Below are 22574 nucleotides of genomic sequence, written 5' to 3'. Positions count from 1 at the left end.
AGGTTTTGTGTCTGTAGTTAGTAAAACCAAGACATTTGTTGCATGGGAAAACTCTTATCAAAGACCAAGCCAGTGATGTTTTCCACTAATGACAAACCGTTGGTCGTGTTGCTCGGGGCTACTGGGGCTGGGAAGTCCAAACTATCTATTGACATTGCGAAGCGTGTGGGTGGCGAAATCATCAATGCCGATGCTATGCAGGTAAAGACTTTTACAAATGTCTAGTTCTTAGCTACATTTATATTTCACTTCAAAGTAGCTAAAATGGTCTTTTTCAGAGCGAGTCACATCAGTTCCAGTGGCGTAGCCAGGAAAAAATTTTGGGGGGGGGCCAAATATTTGATGAATTGAAAAGAACGACAAAGTGTTTAATTTGAGCCATCGCCACCTGATGTGCAGCGGTGTATCCTGGTGGGTTGAGCAAGGAAAACAATAAAGCTGGTGGGGGTTAGAGCGTGCCGAAGGCACGCGTATTCTAGGGGGGTCCGGGGGCATGCTCCCCCGGAAAATTTTTGCAAAATTACACTCGAATAATGGATTAATAGCGCTTTCTGAAAACACTTATAAGGTAATATTTGTATGAAATTTATTAGCAGATAAACAGCTATTAACTTATTAAAGGTAGAAACTTACACACGAACGGGCAAAAACTTGTTAACTTACACACGAACGGGCAAAAACTGCGGCTAAAATTAGAGAACACCAAAAACTCAGCTACACAAAAACTCAATAACTACAAAAAACCCAAAAGAGTAAGCCATTCTGAAATTGCTTTTACAAATTAGTTAAAAGAAACGTAAATCGCGTAAATTTTGCGCGATTTACGATTTGCAAAATTTATTGGTGTCTTTCTGTGTGTCTAAAACAAGTCCTTGGGGGTGTTAATAGCCAGATGTCTTGGAAAACGTTATAAATTTCTACAAATTTTATTATATTTTCAACAAAGGAATCAACTTTGGAATCTAAACTTGGAAAATTTGGGGGGGCCATGGCCCCTTTCGCCCCCCCTGGCTACGCCTATGATCAGTTCACAAAACTTTTTCCTGTCATTTTGTAGGGTTTTTACTCATCTGAACTAGCTTTACATTTAGCATATTGTGGCTGCTCCGTCTTTTTGCCCGAAAACTTTCGGAGTGTAAACGAAATAATGCCTCGCAACTATCGTTCCAATCATTGTTTGCGTCACAGATGTACAAAGGTCTTGATATAGTCACCAACAAAGTGACGTCAGACGAACTGAAGGTATGTCGTCATCACATGATAGGGTTCCTCTCACCAGGAGATCAGTTTACTGTCGTTGATTTCCAACAGCAAGCATTGAAAACGGTAAGAACACCACAATTGCAAATTTTATGGCTTAAACGACGTGGATTGATTACATTTTTGTTACAGAATGCAGTCTAAAAATCTAAATCGTGCTAGGAATAAAGTTTAACGCTATTCTACAGCACTTTCATGCCAAACGACACTGGTGAAATCGGATTCTATTGGGTCATATCAATCTAACTCATGCCTCTGCGCAATATACGGCCCGCGAAATGATTCAAATAAATTTTACAATTATATTACCATAGTGTGGTACGCTCCTTGGGCAGTTACCTTTCGGACGATTGGTTTCATTTTTTTTTCCTATCTGAATAATATCTCTTATCCGATAGTCACTTTATAGAAACCTTACTAGTTTGGCAACCCACGAAATGTAGTTTTTCTTTTTGCGGCCCTTATACCATTTTGAGTTGTGCACGCCTGATCTAGCTGGTTGGACCGTCACGCGAAAAACTTTGTGCGCATGCGTATAGATCATCATCAGTCACCATCTCCGCTTGCAGCAGATTGGGTCAATTGTTTCCAAGAGTGGCGATTTTGAGCCAACTCGCCCAAATTGAGACCGGTGACATGCGCAGATAGTGAGATCTTAATTATGTTGTTACAGATTGATGAAATTCACGAACGAAACAAGGTCCCTATACTCGTTGGTGGGACTAATTATTACGTGGAGGCGATTCTGTGGGACTTTCTCATACAAAGCAAAGGCTCGAAACCGGAATTGGTCCAAACTGTAGATGAAATCAGAAAGGTGCGAAGATTTAATCAATATTCCTCGTTTTCGTTGTATGAAGTTTCAGCTGTTAATCTTCTGTACCACTGTTCTAACTTATAAACACATGAAATACCCGCTTTATCTTCCACCAATCAAAAAATCTTAAACCATGGATGGTAATTGGTAATCATTTGTGAGCATTTTATACGTTAACAAGTTATCTTGATTTGATTTTGTTGAACCACCCATCAAGGCTGTTTCGAAACCCATCACTTCAAAGAGAACGTGAACTCATCCGTCCTTACTGTATCAATTACCATGTCCCCATTTATTTAGGATTTGTATCAACTTTCATGTACAGAGTTATACAAGAGCTTGAAAGATGTGGATCCCCAGCTCGCCTCCACGACTCACCCCAAAGATAAACGGAAGGTTATTAGAGGTTTGGAGGTGAGTGAAGTGTGAAACATTTGTTCATTTCTTCACGAAAAGTCTTTCCACCAGCGCCTTGTAGCCCTGGACATGGACTCTGCCAACCCAATCAATCGCGAGGTGTGGAGGGGAAGACTTCGTTCTTGACAGACAGACCGTCCACACCCTCGACATGAGGATTAGTTCATGGCCTGTATAATCAAAATTGGTTGATAATGATGAACAACGTTTTCTTGAATTAGGTAACGAGGACGTTTTAAAATTACTAAGAACCAAAGATAATTTTTTATCGCTGAAAAGCGTAAACTATTTTATCAGATGTGTTTGCCGAAAGCTTTAGCTTCTTGTATCTCTCAAAACATTTTTCTACGTTTTTGCAACCAGGTCTACTACCAGACAGGGAAGCCGATGAGCGAACATATCGTCACCCAGCGGAAGCAGGCCGGTGGTAGCTGCATCGGTGGCCCGCTACGATTCCCTGGCGCATGCGTGGTCTGGGTTCAGTGTGAATCTGACGGTAAGTTGGGTTGAAACTGTTGTGTGGGACTAAATGCTTCAGCTACTTCTAAACTACCACTATTGTGTTATGGTCGTCGCAGTTTTGCAATGGTCGGCCACTCGACATTTGACATACGTCAATAACCAGCCAGAAAATCAGTCCCTTTTTTACATTGATTCAACGTCTGCATCAATTTAAAAAAGAACTGATTTGCTAAGTTATATCACGTGGTTTGTACTGTTTTCGTCACAATCTTTTGCTCACTTTAGTCCTGAAAGAACGAGTCGAGAAACGAGTCGACAAAATGATGTCAAATGGTTTGTTGAAGGAATTGTCCGATTTTCACCAGGAATTTAACAAAGCGAGGTACAGTGAAACATGCCTTTCATTTAGTGCTGCGTTTGTTGGAAGCCATAAAGCCTAAATTTTCCCCTAGCAAGCCACCACTCCATACTGTCATGAGTTCCATTGCAGGTTAAAAGAAGATTTAGAAGTTGATTATCAACATGGAATCTTTCAAAGCATCGGTTTTAAAGGTGCGACTCCATTGTTATTATTTCCAATATCATGTTGATTGTTATTCGAAAAAGTTTAGAGGTTCACCAGAATGATTTTATCCTGTGATTAAAAGGTAAAAGCGAAAAGATCTATTGCTTAACTCACGTTTGGCACAACACAACAATGCGCATCCTCACAGGCAATAATGTACATCATGAAATTTCGGGAATGCTGTGCATACGACGGTGCCCACAATGGTTAAAAGTTAAAACTTGTATTTATGGCTAAATTTATGCTCTTTGTACGCATCTTAAATGGCAAATGGCAGAAAAGTTTGGAAGACAATGATCACCAACGTTTGCTTCAGATCAGGCACATTATCATCATCATGTGCTATAGTTTTGAAACAGAAGTTCAGCGGAATACTTCAATCACGATGTTGTTGTGACTTTAGAATTTCACGACTACCTCACATCTCCAACATCGTCTGACGTTGGCAAAGAGAAGATGCTGAGTCAGTCTATCGAGCGAATGAAAGTCTCAACATGGCAGTATGCGAAGTACCAGATGAAATGGATAAAGAAACGGATCGTCAATCGTGAGTATGCTGGCGCTTGTCCTTGCCAAGTGCACACAAAGGTTGTTCAAATATCAGTGATGCTTGTTTTTATAAAATTTGTGATTCACTTATTTAATGCAATATGTCAATTCTTCGCCTTCCCACTAGGAAGGTCAATGAGGTGATCTGGCGGCGAGCAAGGGGTACTACAAACCTTGGATGATGTTAAGGGCGCGAAAAAAATGCGTACCCGGTGTAACGGTCCAGGAGTGACCGCAGTCTTACACCTTCCCACTTGGAAGGTAAATGAGGTGATCTGGTGGCGAATTACCAACTGACGACCATAAGTGTTGACAAGGGGTACTACAAACCTTGGGTGATGTTAAGGGCGCGAAAAAAAAATGCGTACCCGGTGTAACGGTCCAGGAGTGACCGCAGTCTTACACCTTCCCACTTGGAAGGTAAATGAGGTGATCTGGGGGCGAATTACCAACTGACGCCCATAAGTGTTGACAAGGGTTACAACAAACCCTGGATGATGTTAGGGGCGCGAAAAAAAAACGCGTACCCGGTGTAACGGTCCAGACTCCAGGAGTGACCGTAGTCCAAGAGTTGCCAGATATAATGAAGAACGTGGAAACAACAAGTGAAGGATGAATTTAAAAAAGTCTAACTGCAGGAGGAAGATGCAAGGGACAGAGTGAAATGGAGAAAAGGAATTAAAACAATTGCTGCGAGGAAACAATCGGCCACCCCCACTAGTGAGGAACAAACCGACGATGGATTATGATGATGAATTAATTATTATTTTTTTTATGAAAATAATTGGAATTCCTACTACTAAAAAAGTTACATTAACAAGTTTAAGTATTGATTAATCTTAAATGAAAAGGTATGCATTAGCTTAAAGGCAACTACTCAATTAAACTTACTTGTAAAATTTTTGTTTTTATATTGCTTTCGGAAGCGCCGGGCAGCTTTGGTCATTTGTGGTCTGACGTCACTTCTACACTGCCACGCTGCAGTAGCCCGGTAACTTTTGGACCGCAGTAACTCCTGGACCGTTACACCGGTATTTACAACTTTCCCTCACCTGAAAAGTGTCTTGTTATGCTGTTATGAGGGTCCGGACTCCGGAAATCTTACCAAATATCGTCTCAACGCCCCTAATATTCTACATCCTAAGCTGTGGCTGTTTTATTAGCGCCGAATCATATTGGTAAGTCTAGGCACTGCTATTGGGAACGATGCCTTGCATGTGTTATAGGTGTTCTTGCATTTCATCATGCTTTTGCCTTTGTTCAGGTTCTAACACCGTTCCTGTGTTTGCTGTGGACGGATCCGACCCTGCCCTGTGGGAAGAACGTGTTCTCACTCCTGCTTTACAAATCCTTTTTTCATTTTACTCTTCAAATTCAGCTGTGGGCCCGAGATTGCGTGACGTAATCAGCGAGGTAAATCCTCTGTAGTTTGTCAAATAGTTTCTTATCATAAAGGGCTGTCCCCAAAAAAATTCCTCATAAAATTGAAAAGACTCCCTCCACGTCGCAATGATAAGTCCGCAATTTTCAACCCCCCCTGACGTCTTTTATGAACTGCCCCCAAGACTTGATAATGAACTGGCTCTCTTTTCAGGACCAAGCTTGTCCGAAGCCTGTAAAACAGGAAGACCAGGCCAGCTCGGAAGAATCAAAAGTGCTTAAGAGCTGCCAGATCTGTGGTGGGATGCTGATACCATTCAAACACTGGGAAGGTATTTTATGTTTAACTAACTTAGCGTTTCGATCGGGCGTACTGAGTGCACGCCAACTGCGTTGAGCAACACCCTAGTGCACGGTTTTACGTCGAGGGTTGGACGTCAGCAAATTTCGATCCGGCTTCAATCTGCTGAGATCATTTTCGAACCAGCGCACACATTGAAACATGGAGATTCTTTCGTTAATTTTTATTTTTGCGTAATGCAGCCCACACAACGTCGAAGAATCATAAGCGACTTTTCGGGATGTTGAGGAAGCAGCAGAAAGAGACCATCGCCATTCTTACGGAGAGAGAAGCCCAACTTAGGAGCGAAGAAAGTCAAATATGCAACACCGACCAAGAACAACTTTGTATCTCTAGTAGCAATAAAACTTGAATACATCACCCGTGGTTTGGTCTGCAATACTTAAGTTGCATATTTACATCAAACACATACAAACAAAATCATATTTAGCACTTTTAGCAAGTCGCGCTATAGGATTGAAAAAAAAAAAAAACTTTCCAGATGTCATTCCAGCAATGCAAAACAAACGGGAGGGGTAACTTAAACAATTTTGAAATTTTAGCTTAGGGAACGTTCAAATATTACGTAACGCCTTCGAGGGGGAGGGGGGGGTTTATGCAAAGCGTTACGTTAGCGTCACATCGGGGGGGAGGGGGTTCAAGCAAAACGTTACGTAACGCTTTCGAGTACGGAATGGTGGTTTTTTGTGCTGAATTTGTAGTGAAAAAGCGTTACATGGGGGAGGGGGGGGGTCAAAAATTCGGAAAAAAAGCGTTATGTAATATTTGAACGTTCCCTTAGGGTTGTTAAAAAAAACTTTCGTTTGCACTCTATTAGCCTATACAAAAGTTTTATATACAAAAGAACTTTTTCACATGCCGACTTGAATCAATTTGTAAACAAAATCACGGAACTGAATTAAGTTGGTACCAGGGATATCCATAACTACTTATAGATATCCCTGGTTGGTACAAAGCCATGACGAGGTAGCATCAACAACATGAACTTTATGTACAGATTGGCGAGTGAATTTTACATTAGCACAGCAAGCAAGAACTGGATGGTGATGAACAATAGGTGATAACATGTACACAGATTTGTTGCAAACGCAATATTTGGAACAGATTCAGCATTGGAAGTGTGATTTAAGATTGGCGAAGTTAAACCACAACACACACCAGCAGCAATATACAAAAGTGATTCTTACCCTTACCAATCGCCGAACTTTCGAATACAAGTCTTCAAAATTAAAACCACCTCTACGCCTCAAATACGCCGCCGAGTAATTAGCTGACAAATGGTGTTGAGTAACTCGGTGATCTTCATTTAGTGTCGATCAATAATCATGCATAGTGTTATGCAACAAAAATCAGATTTGTTTGTTTGTTTGTTTATCTTTATCCTGCATTGCGGGAAAGCGGACTTGAGCGCTATGCATCGGTGTACGCCTTCCGACGTACACCTGACCCACGCTGCAGCCGACTGCAATGTCTGTTTCCGGTTGTCTACTCTACTTATGACTTAAATTTGGTACTACCCATTACTCGAAATCGATCACCGGGTAGAGGCAATTATCGTAAAGTTTCTTGCCCTTAAAAGTCTTGAATTTCATACTTGACTTCAATGTGCTATCGCATCTGTCTCTTTGCACGATCACATCAGGACGTCCTTAGCATTGGCAAAAAACGAAAATGTAGCAATACAAAGACACAGCATTCAGTTTACAATCGAGATCATACCTATTGGTGACGCAGTAGGAGACATATCACAGCTTTTCTTGGTGACGCCATCTAGACTCATCACCTGGAAGTATTTAGTCCTAACTCAGTCTCACTGACCATCACTCTTCCACCTGGCTCCAGGCCTCTTCAGCGAGGGCAAAGTATTTGTTCGCAAGTCTCCCCTTCATCGCTGCCATGGCGGCCTCAGCGGCTTCATTGTACAACTCGCCTTCAGACGAGAAAGTCAGTTAGAGCCAGTTACCACAGCCAAAAAGTTGCTGTTTTTACAAGGAAGAAAAGTCGGACTAAAGGAGGAAGATGCAAGGGACAGGGTGAAATGGAGAAAAGGGATTAAAACAATTGCTGCGCGGAAACAATCGGCCACCCCCACTAGTGGAGAACAAACCGACGATGGATTATGATGATGAGGCCTATAATTTCTCAATGTTTATTTTTTGTTTTGAACAATTTTCACACTGTACCTTACCTGCTTTATTTGGGTCTTTCTTCACTCCCTTTCCACCTTCCAAATACATTTCCGCCTGTTGTGCAAGAACTTCATGTGACGGAGCGAGGCGGGAGAGCACGGCATCGTAACCCCCTTCAGCGTCGTTGCTTTCATTCGAGAGAAGTTTCTCCAACAATCCCAACGACTTCTTAAAGTCGACAGTTCTAGCAATTAATGAAACATTTTCATTTCATTTTCAAATATCCAGTTGTGACTGGTTTCAACTAGTTGAAGGTTGTTTGGCCCGGTTTAAACCATTCACTGTTGACCATCCTAGTCAGTTCTGCACAAAGGTAAAGTTTTAACAGGATCCAGGCGAAAACAGCTTCAAATAATAATTACTTTGTCTTGGGCAGGCCGATCCCGTTGTGGTAGGCCTTTGCGACAATAAACATCGAATTTCTATCTCCAGCGTCAGCTGCTAGTTCCATGAGATCGAATCCTTTCTCCGCATTCTCTTCATTTTGCTGAAGATTACAAAATAAACAACACGATTCTATTTGAATAAGAACCTCATGATGATTCCAATAAGAGTGAAACAGGTTAAGGTTTTTAGGTGAATAGTGGCGTAGCTACGGTATATTTGAAAAAACATTATAAAGATAATAAAATACAGTATCACAACCTTAGTTTAATTAACAATCATTTAATAAAAATATTTTAGCTTCAAGTGCGTGCGGTCAAACAAAAAAGCAATCACATATCGGCGTATTTTGTTCGATCCTACATAGGATCGAACGTACGTAGGATAATACGGTAGTTTAAACTAAGGGACCATGACGCATACAAGCGTTTAATGATCAAGATAGAATTATGTTAGGAATCTACTGACCGGCAACGTCAGGTCAGGAAGTACGTCGTGAGGCATTCCCATGTAAATGTGAGCCATCAGCAATATGGCTTCCAGCGATCCACATTCGCTGGCGATTTCTAAATGAAAAAGTACGGAGTCTTCGTGGTAGTCGAACCTTCCGAGGTCGTAATAGACAGCGATCGCATAATGGATCTGTGGTAGAAAGTTACACATAAAACACGCCAATCTTAAATCAGTGTTGCCTGTTTATAACTGAAAAAACAAGTGTCCGACAAATTGTTCGATAAACAATAGTTGTTCGTAAAATTGTTCGTAAAACAATAATTTGTTCGTAAAATTAATTCTTCGTAAAACAATTCTTCCTAAAGCATTTTTTCGTGCATGCAGTTAAAATTTGATGTATACGAAGAAATGCTTTACGAAGAATTGTTTCACGGATTTCATTTTATGAAAAACAGTTTACGAACAATTGTTTTACGAACAATTGCTTACGAACAATTTGCCCATAAACGAAAAAACAACATTGTGTCCTATTTTCAATTACAGGTTATTGGGAGCTGCTCGGGTTGTAGCTGAAGACCTGACATTAGTTTACACAACTGGGAGTTCTTTTTTAGGGAGAACAGGAGATTCAAAAGAAGGAGATGTTCCTCTCTACTCTTAAATATGTAGCCTACGAACAATTCGCTAAATGATTCACAACTGTCATAACACAAGATATTTTGGGTATTACACAGTTCGTCCATGTAAAGCTATTTTTAACAAACTAGGGTCTTTGTGAGTGATAGAATATTTAAAAGTAACGACTGATTCTTGAAATGAAGTGATGACATAGAAATGAAAGTGTGTTATCTTGGCTGCAAACTTCAGCAAACCTTTCCAAGGATAGATTTTCCAACAGCGATCTTCTTGGAGACTTGACACATCATCCTAGCCACTTCGCAGGAGACACAGGACGCCCGTCGGACCAAGTCGAAGTTGTTGACCAGGTTAGGGAGGACTCCAGGAATTGTTGGGGGAGGGCCACCGGAGGCTAGAAGGTGGGCGCAGTTTCCGTTCAAAGCTTCAATCATCTCGCGATATTCCTGAAAAGCTGGTTTTCAGTTACGCTTTCTCCAAACCGGGCGAGGCACTGCTCAACAATAATATGACACCTTGGAGAATCAGAACAGTCACAACAAAAGGATGATTAAAATGATGCCACAATACGCGATTTCCTTGCCTTTCTTCAAATCGTGCAAGGTATGCTGTTAAGCTAGATTAAATAATATGGCAGTTTTGACAAGCTCCGCTAAAAAGCGTCAAATGATTATTGAAAGGGCCATGACAAGGCAAAAGTGCTTAGAACTCTACAGCAAAAGTGTCGATGCCTTGAACAATAACAACGTTCAGTGGCCTACATAATAGATACTTCGCCCAAGACAACAAAATCCGTCGTTTTTACAATGATTCAACGTCTGCAGACGTTGATTCAATGTTAAAACGACGGATTTTAATGTCTGGTGTCATTAGTTTACAATCGTCATCACTCAGCTTAATGGCGATTTTAATTCAGCATCGAAAGAAAATCCATTTGCAATTCGACACGAACAGGTTCCAGTAAATCAATATGTGAAGCAAGAAGACGTTGTAGGAACCTACGAGGCTACGAACCATCATTATTATTGGTTACTGCCGAGATGGCTTGCAACAGGGCAAGGTCAGTAGTGCCCCAATGATGTCACACTTAGAGTGGACTCGATGCAGAAAAGTACATAAGTGAAGTAGATGGGTGAGTCACACATTCAACAAGCAGCCATGCGTCACCACTCGATCTGCTGGTACAGAGCAACAACTATTGTAAACATTTGAGAGCGCACAGAAGCATAAGAGCAAAGAAAACAATATTCGACCTTCCCCAGACAGCAAAGTCCGCCATTTTTACATTGATTCAACGTCTGCAAACGTGAGAGACACATCATCGAAGACAAAGGTCTGTAGATGTCGAATCAATGTAAGAATGACGGATTTTGCTGTCTGAGTCACAGTGTTGATAAAATAGTCTTCAAGCTCTAATCTCTTTTATGTAGAACAGTGGTTCTCAACCTTTTTTCAGTACGGGGGCCAAACTTAAAACCTAAATTTCGTAAAGGGCTGCAATAAAACAAATGCAATTTAATGTGAAACTTGATGTTGGCTTTGACTCTTTAATAAGTTTCCCAAAACAAGGAGTAGCATAATATTGACAGTTGCAGTACCCAAAAGCTAATTAAAACGACGGTTCGTCAATCGGTTGTGATATTTGGATTTAATACCAACCGTTTTGCTGAAAAGTGCTTCACACATGTAAGGTATGTTGAACCAACTACAAAAGCATTTCTCAGAGCATTGGCTTTTAAGTTACTATGCTTTCCTTCTGGGACTCGACTCCAAAAGCGAAATAGATGATCACATTCGCATGCTGTGCCAGCATCATATCTGACTGCAAATCTATAGCAGTTCCAGCTGAAAATCATTGGGGGGTGGGGGCAATGGCTGCGTCTATTGCCATAGGTGTTGCAAAACTTTCATCAGGGGCAGGAAAGGATTGATGCTGTCAATGCGACTTTCAAATTCATCAAATATGTCGCTAATAAGCCTAGTGTACTTTCGAATGATCCGTTGACTTGGTGCTCTGGCTTAACCATAGCATGACTTAACCACCGAACGGCTGTGAACATGAGCACGTCTCCATAGTCAGCATCAATATCCGCTAGCGATGATCAAGCGCATTTGCACGAACCCAATTTGCTGTTGATGGTACGGTTTTTATCACATTAGACATCTTTTATAACGATATCTTTTTGGTATAAAACGCAGTGGTGCCACATCACAGGGGTAAGATTATCCTCTTGACGCCGTCTATAAGTCCATAAAGAGCTTGATTCTTCCTTAACTCATCTGTGAAACTGAACGTAGCTTTGATGGGTCCAAATGTGCTTCTAGAAGGCTCGCACAAAATTCACCGAACATAGCGTATCTCCTTTGTTGTGCCGTGAATGGAACGCAAAATGAGAAATTGCTCGCAATTGTTAGTTTGGCGTAACTCTCCTGATAAATACGGCTAATTGCTTTGTATCGGTAGTGTGGAGAAGCGTTAGTATAAGGCGTTTTCTTTGCTAGCAATAAAGTTACGTGACAACGATGTATTCTCGCCATTTAGGGCAGTTCTTCTAGCACAAATAAGAAATAATATTGTTTTGCTGCATCGACGAGGGCCGCAGAAAGAATGATTGAGGACCACGGTTGGGAGTCACTGATGTAGACAGAAGTAGAACAAAAACAGCCGCACTTTTTTCTTGTTCACAGGTTTCGGCTGAACACAAGCTCGCCAAAGCATGGTTTTGACTTCAATAAAATTAATCTTGCAAACACCTTGGATTTACGTAGATACGATATTTTGATAACTTACGGTATGATCAGACAACTCGCTGATGGTCCGCGTCCGTCGGACGGATCCATAACCGCTCGATGCTCCATCGAAATCGTCCTCCGAACTCAACTTCCTGGACAACCTCCTCTGTGACAGACTGTTGCTGTTTTCAAAAGAAGAGCTGACCTGGCTCTTTCCTTCTTCTTCCTCCTCTTGTAGGATGTACAAGTCATCGTTTCCTGAATGAAAATAAATTGATTCAAGTCGCTACAAACGTTGGCAAGGCCCCAGACAGCAAATCTTTCATTTTTACTTTGACGTCTAGAAGTTGAATCAATGCAAAAACGACGGATTTTGCTATCTGAGGCAGGACTCGAGCTTTTTGGTTCAAATCATTGATCGAGCTAGACCAGTGACCGCTTCCGACCGGTTTTAGCGAGCTGGATCCGGTATCAAAGGTAAGTGAGCCGGTTATCACAGAACAACCACTGTAGCATGTAAGTAACAGTTTGGGGTGTCACCACAGCTTAGAAGGACATCCTAGTTAGGTTGCGAGAAAGAGTCAGAGTATTCAATCTATTGAAGGTCTCACTTAAACCGCCAAGCAGCGTCTTCAAACAAGTAATTACGCAAAGCTTCTACAGTTCAATGCTTGTGTTAAATAGGGACAGTAGCAGCCAGCGCTTCCACTTTTGTGGTAATTACCACAATTGTGGAATTTTCATCATGCTTGTGGTAACAATGTGGTAATGAAAAATTTGTGGTAAAAATGTGGTAATATGGAAATTTTGTGTGGAAATGTTGCCAAAATGTGGAAATTATAAATTTTGAAAATTTGACATAAAATACTATCAATAAATAAGAGCATTTAAACTGCTGTCCTCCAAAATCGAACAGATATGCAAAAAACTACTTATAACAGCATGTGACTAGCATGTTCCGCTGTTTTCGGTTTGATTTTGGAATGCGTCCTGACTTTTGACTTTGAAGGTAGGGTGACCATGTGATCATATTCATAGTCAAGATGTCTTTCAGATTCTAGCTGCGGTGTCAAGTACAGTACTTTGCAGTGGCGTAGCCAGGGGGTGGGGGTTACAACCCCCCCTTTGGCACGCGTGTGACGTCACGATATTGAGAATGATGCTTTCAGTCTCAATGTCTCTAAAACAAAGTTTGCCTAATTTTAAACGAAACTGCATCAAAAGAGCGAGTTTTGCGAATACTAATCATTCAAATATCTCAGCCAGGAATTAGCAACAAGAAAACATAAAGACTTAGCTTTATTACCGAAAAATGCCCAAGAAAACATGATGTTATTCTTTTGCTATGCCACCAGACAGCACCATTTTACAGGAATATTTATACCCATATTTTTGTTGAAAATGCTCTCAGCATGCACTAAATTTAAAGTAATTTTTCAAAATTTTCTGGAGAGGCCCCCCAGGCCCCCCGCCGCTGGGTGTCCGTCAAAACCCCCCTTTCAAAATTCCTGGCTAAGCTACTGGTACTTTGCTTTCTTATTTCGGACGTTCTGCTAATAAACTGAGTAGTTGTTTTAGGCCTTATTTTACACTATATAGTGTAAATATAACCAAATAATAGCGTTGCCGGATAAGGAATTCTGTAGTAATTTGAGAAAAGTTTAAAGCTGTTGAAAACAAAAACTTGCATTTTAGAAAAATTCTTAGTTCTGGGTAAAGATCAAAACCCTAACCTTATTCCTAAGTCTTACCTTAAAACCCTTACTAACTTTAATCCTAACTCTGACAACACCTGATAGTAACTATGGCAACAAGTGGGTAAAAATAGCCACTGTGTTAATGTAAAAGTAAGTCGAAATACGGTTAAGATCGGGTAAAAAATCTCAGTAAAAAATGTGGTAATCTGAGGACAAATGTGGTAATACAAGTGGTAATCTAGCTTTGTAAAAGTGGAAGCACTGGTAGCAGCAGGAAGTGGTTTTAGAATAATCGGTTCAACCTCTTGTCATAAGTAGCCTTGCAAACATCGGTCTTACCAAAGAAATCTCGCAAAAACAAAAAGAAATAAAAATGGAAAACCTGAATTGAACGACTTGTGCTTTAAAGTGCAGATAAATGTGAGCGCAAGAACTTTACCCGGCCAACCAATCAGTATGTTTTATATTGATTAACCGTCTGCAGATGTAGAAAAAATGCCAACAAAAAAGTTTTAGTCAGACCATCCATGGTCAGGCGACTAACCTTCGCTGTATCTCGGAGGAAGGTACCCTGACGACTCTTCCAATATTTTAAACAAATCTGTCGAGTTTTTGATCATGGGTGAAAGTGGTTCTTCGTACCCCGTCGGAAGCGTCCCGCGTCTCTGCAACGTTCATGTCAAACAGTTAAGGTGTTTGACAATGTGCATTACATATGTAGTAAATGCACAAAACACAACAATACAAAAACTTCCAAAAATTTCGTCCTCTATCTTGGCAGTGTCAGACATTAACATGCTGGCTGCTAAAATCGGCACTGATTAGAACGTCTGCGACGTTGAATCAATGTAAACAAGGCGGGTTTTAAGACTAGGGATTTAATATGGTTATTAAATAATTAAGTCAAGTTCCCATATTCATTATTGACATATTATAGATTTCCCATGCCACTACCACAAACTGACCGCGAATACGGAAGCGCGTCTGCAAGTTGATCTTTCGTGATGGGACAGATCAAAGGCGGATAGGTTAAGACTCTGGCATATCTTGTTGCAGGTATGTGAGATGAAGAATAGACCCATTCCTTTGGTACCCAGGTTCCCGTCACCATATTCCGTGCCTCTGAAGTAGAAAACATTTCAGTCACTTTTGTAATATTCTAAGAAAAACTTGTTGCAGGTTATGTTCGAAATTCGTTTCGGTTCACTAGCCGTGTGTCATTGTACTCTACTTGAAGAACAATTTTGACGCTCAACTTTTGACTTGTTTGTGTTCTTAACAATGACACTACGCATTGAAAATCATGAAACCTGTCTGGATTGCCCGAAGCACGGATGAAAAACCAGTTCAGCGAACGTGACTCACAACGTCACGTTTCCAGTCAATGTCATGATAGCTTTACATATCGAAACATAAAAATGTTTGTTAAATGGTATTGATGATCCGTCAGCAACACAAAATGTAAATGATATCATCAAATCAACAACGTTACATAACGTTGATTCAACAAAAGGTGATTGCAAAAAAACACCACTACTTGTACCGGCTGCAAAGTACGAGTGCGTTCGCATATTGATGTCACCCTAAGGGCGAAGCACAGCACTCAATGTTCATATTTAAACCACTTGTGTCTGCGTTGCTGTCTGTTCCTGGAATATGATGACTGGTTTTACGTAGACATTTGCAATCGCAACTAACCTCTCCGTTGAAAGGCATTGGTAGTTATCATTGTGCAAACAACATGTAAAGCCAATTAACATCACAGTGTATCTTATTATAAATTGGCAAAAAAACAAAATCGAACGCATTCAGCTTCTAGCATAGGACACCTCTAATATGCAGAATAAAGTCAGTTTTCATCAACCGCGCCAGGGATCATGAAAAGAAACGTGGAAATCAAATGGAAAGGAACATTTAGTGATGTTGTCAGCACAACCGGACGTTTCAAAGCAGCTCACAGAAACCTGTTGTGATACTCACAAAGAAAGCAGACTTCATGCAACCTACGACCTGATGGTATTAGACCAAACTGAATAAAGGTTAAGTCATGGATTTCACAGGTGATCCAAACACTTCCTTCAAAAAAAAATTGCACTTTAATTTGAATAAACCTATTTGTGCATACTTGTACGTGTGTATCTGTGGGTCGGTCCATAGGTCCCCGACACCTTGGATGTCGACCACGATCAGTCTGTGTTGAGATGACTCAAAGGTGAAGTGGCTGAAGGCCTATCAACAAATGCAATGGAGACTGTTTATATCAAGGTGGGGATAAGGTTGGACTGTTTTACTCAACTGAGTTACTTTGGGAGAGACTTTGATTTTCTATGCTCAGAGCAGGCGACGCAAAGAAATAAAGATTAGGCATTACAATTCATCCACTTTATTTAACATGAAAAAGCTTAATTTGGTGTCTTCGTACCTTGCTTGCCTTTGGCATCACGTAGATACCGATCTGAAGCTTTCAAGTCTCGATTGTGGTTGATTTGTCAAAAATAAGTATTACCGTGGCTACCTAGAAGGGTGAAGTCATCTCCAGGCAGCCATGGTATTGCTATGCAAAATTCCAGTAACAGCAGCTAAAACTTACTGTAACTGTTAAGCAAACATATTTTTGCAATTGAACTAATGATGATAGTAATGTGCTGTCTAGTATCTAAGCAAACACCTGAGGGGTACATCTGGCGTCATCATCATGTACAAAGCCAGAATTTGAGTTGTACTTCACGTAATCTCCTTCGATGAAGTTTTCAAGATGAAACAGTGGTTTGCCTGGCCGATCCAACATTTCAATGACGCACATTTGCATGATGTCAACCTGAAAAATGATTTGTAAAACATGCAACTCTTTGACATATTGTTCATGGCCAATTCAATCTCCCCACCAGGATATGCCCACACAGAAATAACAATCAACGTCTGTGGTTGGTATCTACGTACACAGGCAAAGTTGCACCAGTTGAAAGCGAGCATTGTTGACAATTTGCTCAAAGTCGTGCTCAAAGTCATGTTAAGTACACACTCGTTAGCAGCTAGCCTTGTTTACCTTCTTGGGAGGGTGGTGCTTGTTGTACTCTTCTCCCCATAGCTTAGCGTCCATTTGTAATCGGACATCTTCGTACAGTGTTTTGCTAGTAACTGAATCCATGTACTGTTTTGTGACGCAATTGGTCGCTTTCGACCAATCGGTGTTGTTCCCAACAGTCGATAGTTTTTTTCTATAGTCATAAATTTAATTATCGTGTTAAACAACAGAAGAACAAAAAAGCTGATGAATAATTTAATTTTCTTCCAAACTAGTACACAGATAAGCTGTTACGACTGCTTAATTAAAGTGAAAATGAGGGGAAAAGACTCTGTCATCCTTGACCGCTCCAAGGTTGATGCAGCTAACATGTAGTGTCAGTGATCTCCCATGCACTACATCGCAACAGTATGGCTATGCGGATGATCTAGCTCTTCTATATGCTCACAGGAACTGGCATGAGGTGGAAAGAAAACTTGAAACTGACCTGAAACTGGTGGCTGACTATCTGGACAAGTGGAGGCTCAAACTGAATGCGTCGAAAACAACAATCTCTGCTTTCCATCTAAATAATCGGGAATCTCAGCGTCAACTGTCTGTCTCGCTAAAAGGAAATCCTTTACCATACACTGCAAACCCAACTTACCTTGGAGTAAAACTTGACCGGCAGTTGACCTACAGACCCCACATCGAGTCACTCCGTGCCAAGGTTACCTCGCGAAATAACCTCTTGAGAAGCCTAGCAGGAACAGGATGGGGAGCCCGAGCATCAACCTTGCGTACAAGTGCACTAGCCTTGGTCTACAGCTCAGCCGAATATGCCTCAGCTGTATGGAACCGCAGCAGACACACAAAAAAGATGGATGTGTGCATTAACGACACCTTGCGCATCATCACTGGCTGTCTCCGCCCCACACCTACTGCTTATCTGCCAACTTTGGCTGGCATTGCTCCTGCTCATGTCCGTAGGGAAGAAGCCTCTCACAAACTGGCTCTACATGCGAGACTCGATCCTCAACACCTTCTCTACAGTCACTCCCAAACAAATGGACCAGTCAGACCTCAACGCCTATCATCAAGGCGCCCATTCCATCGATATGCTACACAACTTGTGGATAAGAACTTCAGCTGCATGGAAACATGGACCCAAGAATGGAACGAGCTGCCACATATCCCTCCCCAGTTTTCAGTTATGCCAGCACTCTCCATCCCTCCTGGAGCAGACCTCTCAAGAAAGGCATGGGTCACATTGAACAGGATCAGATGTGACGTTGGCTGTACTGGAGCTAATTTGTTTAGGTGGGGGTTGCATAATTCGCCGATATGTGTCTGCGGAGCGGTAGAACAAACAATGCAACACATACTCCACGAATGTCCCATCTTACGACCCCCAAGTGGAATCACTGGTATTCGACAACTGGACCCAACTACCGTATCTTGGCTGCACGAGGAGGCATTGCCAATCTAAGCTACTGCAAGTCAAACGAGAGAAGAAGAAGTGTCAGACTCATAACAAGCAGTGGTCTTTATCAAGAACATTAAGTTTATAACGTTGAAAAAAAGCTCAACAACGGCATAAGAATGTGTACCAAATGCTCATGAGAATTTTTTTTTTATTTTGCAACTTTATAAACAACAAAGAAAAGTCACGATTTTGTTACTCACGCTCGAAAGCATTCTCTCATGGCTCCTTTGCTGAAAGGCTGCAATTCAAAATAAAAAAGTTACAACACTCTTGGTATGAATTTACAGAATTAAGACAAGCGTAAACATTAAGAGATTTTGCACCTCGTTCTCAATTTTGAGTTGGATTTCGTCTTCGGTCCAAGTGCCTTTGCGAGGACTGTACCGGTAACGTTTGGCACGTTCGGTGGGGAGGTCATTGATCTCGTGCCAGCAATCGTGCTTGGTGGCTTGCAGGTGTGAGGCTGAGAGTTTCCACATTCTTTTTGGTCGTTGCGATTTATCGGGCAGTTTGCGGATCTGCGACCATTGTTAAAGTCTAGTTTAAGTTTTACTGTTCTAACGACAGTGCCGATGGTGACTGAATCATGCGCTGCTTTTTTGTTCTATGAGTGTTAGTTTACTAAATAGCCAGCACCGACATAGACATGAACTGGACAAAACATTGTGCTAAACAACAAAAAAGTTCACTCCTACATTAGCATGCAAAAAAGAGGTGAAAGGGTTTTACAAACTAACCTTGTACATTCAAAGTTGGTGAAAAACTAATCGACCATATGACTCATGCTGTGATGGACGATGGTGACTACGCTGATACGGAGCACGGGAGTCACCGACACCGTTTTATATGGGTTTGAAATGTCTTTATTTGTGAAGTAAACTCTCCAGGCTTGCGGCCGTTGCGCTTTTGGTTCTTGTGAGCCAAAGTTAACGAAGTGGAACATAAACATCATTGGTTATCTCTTCGTATGTAATTTCATTTGTTCCCTAATACCCCAGTATGATCTCTAACGAAAGCACTGGCACAAATCAACTTTGCAACGGCGTGGGTGAGAAACTGAAGGCTCTTTTTCGGAACATTTTGTTTGAACAGTGAACACCGGTGAAACGACTTTATGCTTTCTAGTGAAACAATAAAACTACTTTTGAGTAAGACTATGCAAGCAAAAATCAGCATGCAGTTAAATACATTGACGATGCATTCAACATGAATAGCTTTGTTGTTAAACCAATCACAGCATCGTGCAATACTGACTAGATTATGTATAATCAACTATTCTAATCTAAATTGAACAAAATGTAACGCAAAACACCTCATTAAGTTCGTTCTCGTGCTCCTTGATCGTCTGAATAAGGAAAACATGTTTAGTTTTTGAATAAACTGATAGCACACAGCTAAAAACAGCATGCCACAAGCAAGCTTGATATTTCAGAACTGTTGTGAAAACATTAACTGCTCTTCTGTGATTGAAGATTTAATCGTATATCAAAGAATGACTTGAAATATACCTAGCCAGTCAATCAGTCCTTTTTTACAGAAATTGACTGTTTTTTTTTACATAAATTGACATAGAATCAATGAAAGGACTAATGTTCTGAATGAGTTGCACAATCAGGCAATATAAACTCATGCAAAAGCATTAAGCTGATTTATGTCTAAATTTTTAATGTGCGCTTTTTCTCACAACCTTTGCAAGACTTATGACTTTCATATAAGCACATGTTGCTTAAAACAGCAGCACATTGAAAATTCATTCGCTAAAACCAAAGCATGAAATTGGCAAGCCCAGTCATCAGACTATGTCAAGTCATAGCATAACATGAAGCAATAAGCAGTAAGCACGAGATAATTATCTAACTACAACATTTAAAGATATTGTGTGAAACTAGCAACACTAGTTATAAATATTTTTCATCTTTATCAACGCACCGATATCTCAAACATGACTTTTTGGTTGCGCTTGTGAATTACCCTATTTTTCTTTCAAGACATAAATTTGTATATCGAGTCAGCTGTGTGATTGAAGTGAAAAGTTTTACATTGCTTTTAACGCAACACATCCCTCAAGTCTATGCATGTTTTACTGAAGCAAGAAGTTTTATGCTCCCTGCAAAACCCACACCTTGAAGGAGTCTTTCCATTACACACACATATAATAATAAACATCGAAGACCTTTACATCATTGAAGTAAATAGAAGTGATGACATCATATCAATGCTGAACTGTAGATGTATATACCTGGTTCGACATGTGATGAAAAACCAGATGGCGTAAATTATCTTCAATTTGTTCACTTTTCAGTTCGTCCTTCTTTTCACTTGCAGCAGTGCTGATCACAAAAACAGGTCACCAAGTTGATTTGGTAAGCTAACATCTACCATATATAAGTATTACAGTGATATCCAAACAGTAACTGCAGTGCACAAATATAAATAGCCTTTTCTAATGGTTCTTCTTCAATTGCCTTGCCTGAACCAGGCATCGACAATCTCGGTTGAATAATTAAACCAAGTATTCCTATGATGTGTTGTATGAATGATTGTTTCTGCCTTGTCGTTAAGTTGTTTCAGATGAGCTTGTCTTTGTTTGCCAGGTGTCTGCTTTCTAAAAATTTTACCAGTCATTGAAAGATGCTCCAACTTTCCCTTATTACTTGGCTGAGAAATTTATATTGTCTTGTTTTAATATATCTGAACAGAGATCTGGTATGGTTCAGTCGTAAAACTTCTTTATTTGTCTTCTTTGCAAGCCTAATGGTTACTTTAGCTGTTAGCATAAATACTTTTCAATAGCTTATATAATTTGCAAAGAAAGTTTTAAAACTATGGCATGTGACAGTAAATATAAGTGAGGTTAAAATGTTGCATTCAGTTCCGAATCATAACATCATAGAAAACATTTTTCTAAATATTCCATGTCAGTATAAAAAAAAAGAAAGACAAGACCTGCCATCTTCACAAGAGCAACACACAGAATGATTATATGCAGACTGGACAACAATAATATATATAGATATCCTGAACATGTATGTTTATAACTTGAGGAGTACTTCAGACAGAAGTACGTGTTGTTGATTCACCACATATGAAAACGCAATGTAGCCGTTAAATCAGATTCATACAAATGTAGTTCAACACTAGAAGTGACAAGATCAGTAGCGTAGCCAGGAATTTTGAAAGGGGGGGGTTTTGACTACCCAACGGCGGGGGGTCTGGGGGCCTCCCCCAGAAATTTTTGAAAAATTACTTTGAATTTGGTGCATTCTGAGAACATTTTCAACAAAAATGTGGGTAAGAATATTCCTGTAAAATGGTGCTGTCCGGTAGCATAGCAAAAGGATAAGATCATGTTTTCTTCGGCATTTTTCGGAAAAAAAGCAAAGTCTCTGTGTTTTCTTGTTGCTAATTCCTGGCTGAGATGTTTGAATGTTTGGTATTGGCAAAACTCGCTCTTTTAATGCAATTTTGTTTAAAACTAGGCAGTTTTTTTTTAGACTGAAAGCATCATTCTCAATATCGTGACGTCACACACGTGCCAAAGGGGGGGGGTTGTAACCCCCAAAACCCCCCCTTTGGCTACGCCACTGGACAAGATCATTTTCTGTAATTATTTGTAGAAATGTGTTGATTAACACATATCACCATTCACCAATCTTGATCCAAATATTTTATTTTCTGTAATAATTTAATCAATGTAAACAACTTTTTTCAAGTCTTAGGCCTACTACTTTCCTTAACAATACAATAGCCTACCTTTCAATTTCATATATCTTATAAAATGTAGTTTTATTGTGGAGATATGGTTTTCATTGATGTTTTCCGTCTATGCATTCTATGGCTAATTAACATAAACACTAAATGAGAAAACTATTCTGTAATGCAGTATCATATGTTTTAGTAATAATGCTAAGCTTATCAGATGGCACAAAGCAATAACAAAAACTTACAAAGATTTATCATCCTCAGAAGAACTTGCAGATTCTATGCCAACATCTTTGTCATCATCATCGTAATAATCAAATAAGCAGATATCTTGACCATCATCTCCCATGCTCATATCATCATCAGACTCTGAGTCCGAAAATGGCTCAGGAGCTGGTGCAACAACCACAGACATTGGGAGATTTATAACCTAAAACTTCACTTTCAACTCAAGATGCCTAAAGTTTTAGACAACTTTG

The 22574-nt window shown here is 40.3% G+C and overlaps 2 protein-coding genes across 3 annotated transcripts; one reads left to right on the top strand and one right to left on the bottom strand.

Moving 5' to 3' along the window:
* The first annotated feature begins 8 nt into the window (after positions 1–8).
* On the top strand, positions 9–6163 carry LOC145785596 (tRNA dimethylallyltransferase-like). Its single transcript, XM_082597265.1, has 11 exons — positions 9–201; positions 1189–1326; positions 1934–2077; positions 2378–2491; positions 2858–2990; positions 3242–3338; positions 3447–3508; positions 3925–4068; positions 5335–5483; positions 5665–5782; positions 5994–6163. The coding sequence occupies exons 1-11, from the start codon at positions 43–45 to the stop codon at positions 6161–6163; spliced, it is 1428 nt and encodes a 475-aa protein (XP_082453391.1). The 5' UTR covers positions 9–42.
* On the bottom strand, positions 5862–22574 carry LOC145785595 (eukaryotic elongation factor 2 kinase-like). Of its 2 annotated transcripts, XM_082597262.1 has the most exons (16): positions 22341–22574; positions 20633–20723; positions 19706–19738; positions 18717–18911; positions 18594–18631; positions 16950–17121; positions 16572–16721; positions 16029–16132; positions 14869–15025; positions 14448–14568; positions 12265–12464; positions 9710–9919; positions 8853–9026; positions 8363–8487; positions 8000–8184; positions 5862–7741 (listed from the first exon to the last, which is right to left on the bottom strand). In XM_082597262.1, the coding sequence occupies exons 1-16, from the start codon at positions 22508–22510 to the stop codon at positions 7632–7634; spliced, it is 2235 nt and encodes a 744-aa protein (XP_082453388.1). In that variant the 5' UTR covers positions 22511–22574; the 3' UTR covers positions 5862–7631. The 2 variants fall into 2 exon arrangements, with proteins under 2 accessions (XP_082453388.1, XP_082453389.1); XM_082597263.1 differs by lacking the exon at positions 19706–19738.

This window comes from Aplidium turbinatum, chromosome 16, assembly GCF_918807975.1.
Source record: "Aplidium turbinatum chromosome 16, kaAplTurb1.1, whole genome shotgun sequence".
Classification (NCBI taxonomy): Eukaryota; Metazoa; Chordata; class Ascidiacea; order Aplousobranchia; family Polyclinidae; genus Aplidium; species Aplidium turbinatum.
Note: the sequence above shows the minus strand (reverse complement) of the source record. Positions and strands in the feature narration are given on the sequence as shown.

What these genes read in the sequence shown, in the direction of transcription:
- LOC145785596 (XM_082597265.1), top strand. Translation starts at nt 43, where the DNA reads ATGGGAAAACTCTTATCAAAGACCAAGCCAGTGATGTTTTCCACTAAT. An exon ending in TCAAAGCATCGGTTTTAAAG is followed by an intron (nt 3,509 to 3,924) that starts GTGCGACTCCAT and finishes TTGTGACTTTAG; the next exon opens with AATTTCACGACTACCTCACA. An exon ending in AAAGAAACGGATCGTCAATC is followed by an intron (nt 4,069 to 5,334) that starts GTGAGTATGCTG and finishes GCCTTTGTTCAG; the next exon opens with GTTCTAACACCGTTCCTGTG.
- LOC145785595 (XM_082597262.1), bottom strand. Translation starts at nt 22,510, where the DNA reads ATGTCTGTGGTTGTTGCACCAGCTCCTGAGCCATTTTCGGACTCAGAG. An exon ending in AGCACCACCCTCCCAAGAAG is followed by an intron (nt 16,722 to 16,949) that starts GTAAACAAGGCT and finishes ATCATTTTTCAG; the next exon opens with GTTGACATCATGCAAATGTG. An exon ending in GACGCGCTTCCGTATTCGCG is followed by an intron (nt 14,569 to 14,868) that starts GTCAGTTTGTGG and finishes TGAACGTTGCAG; the next exon opens with AGACGCGGGACGCTTCCGAC.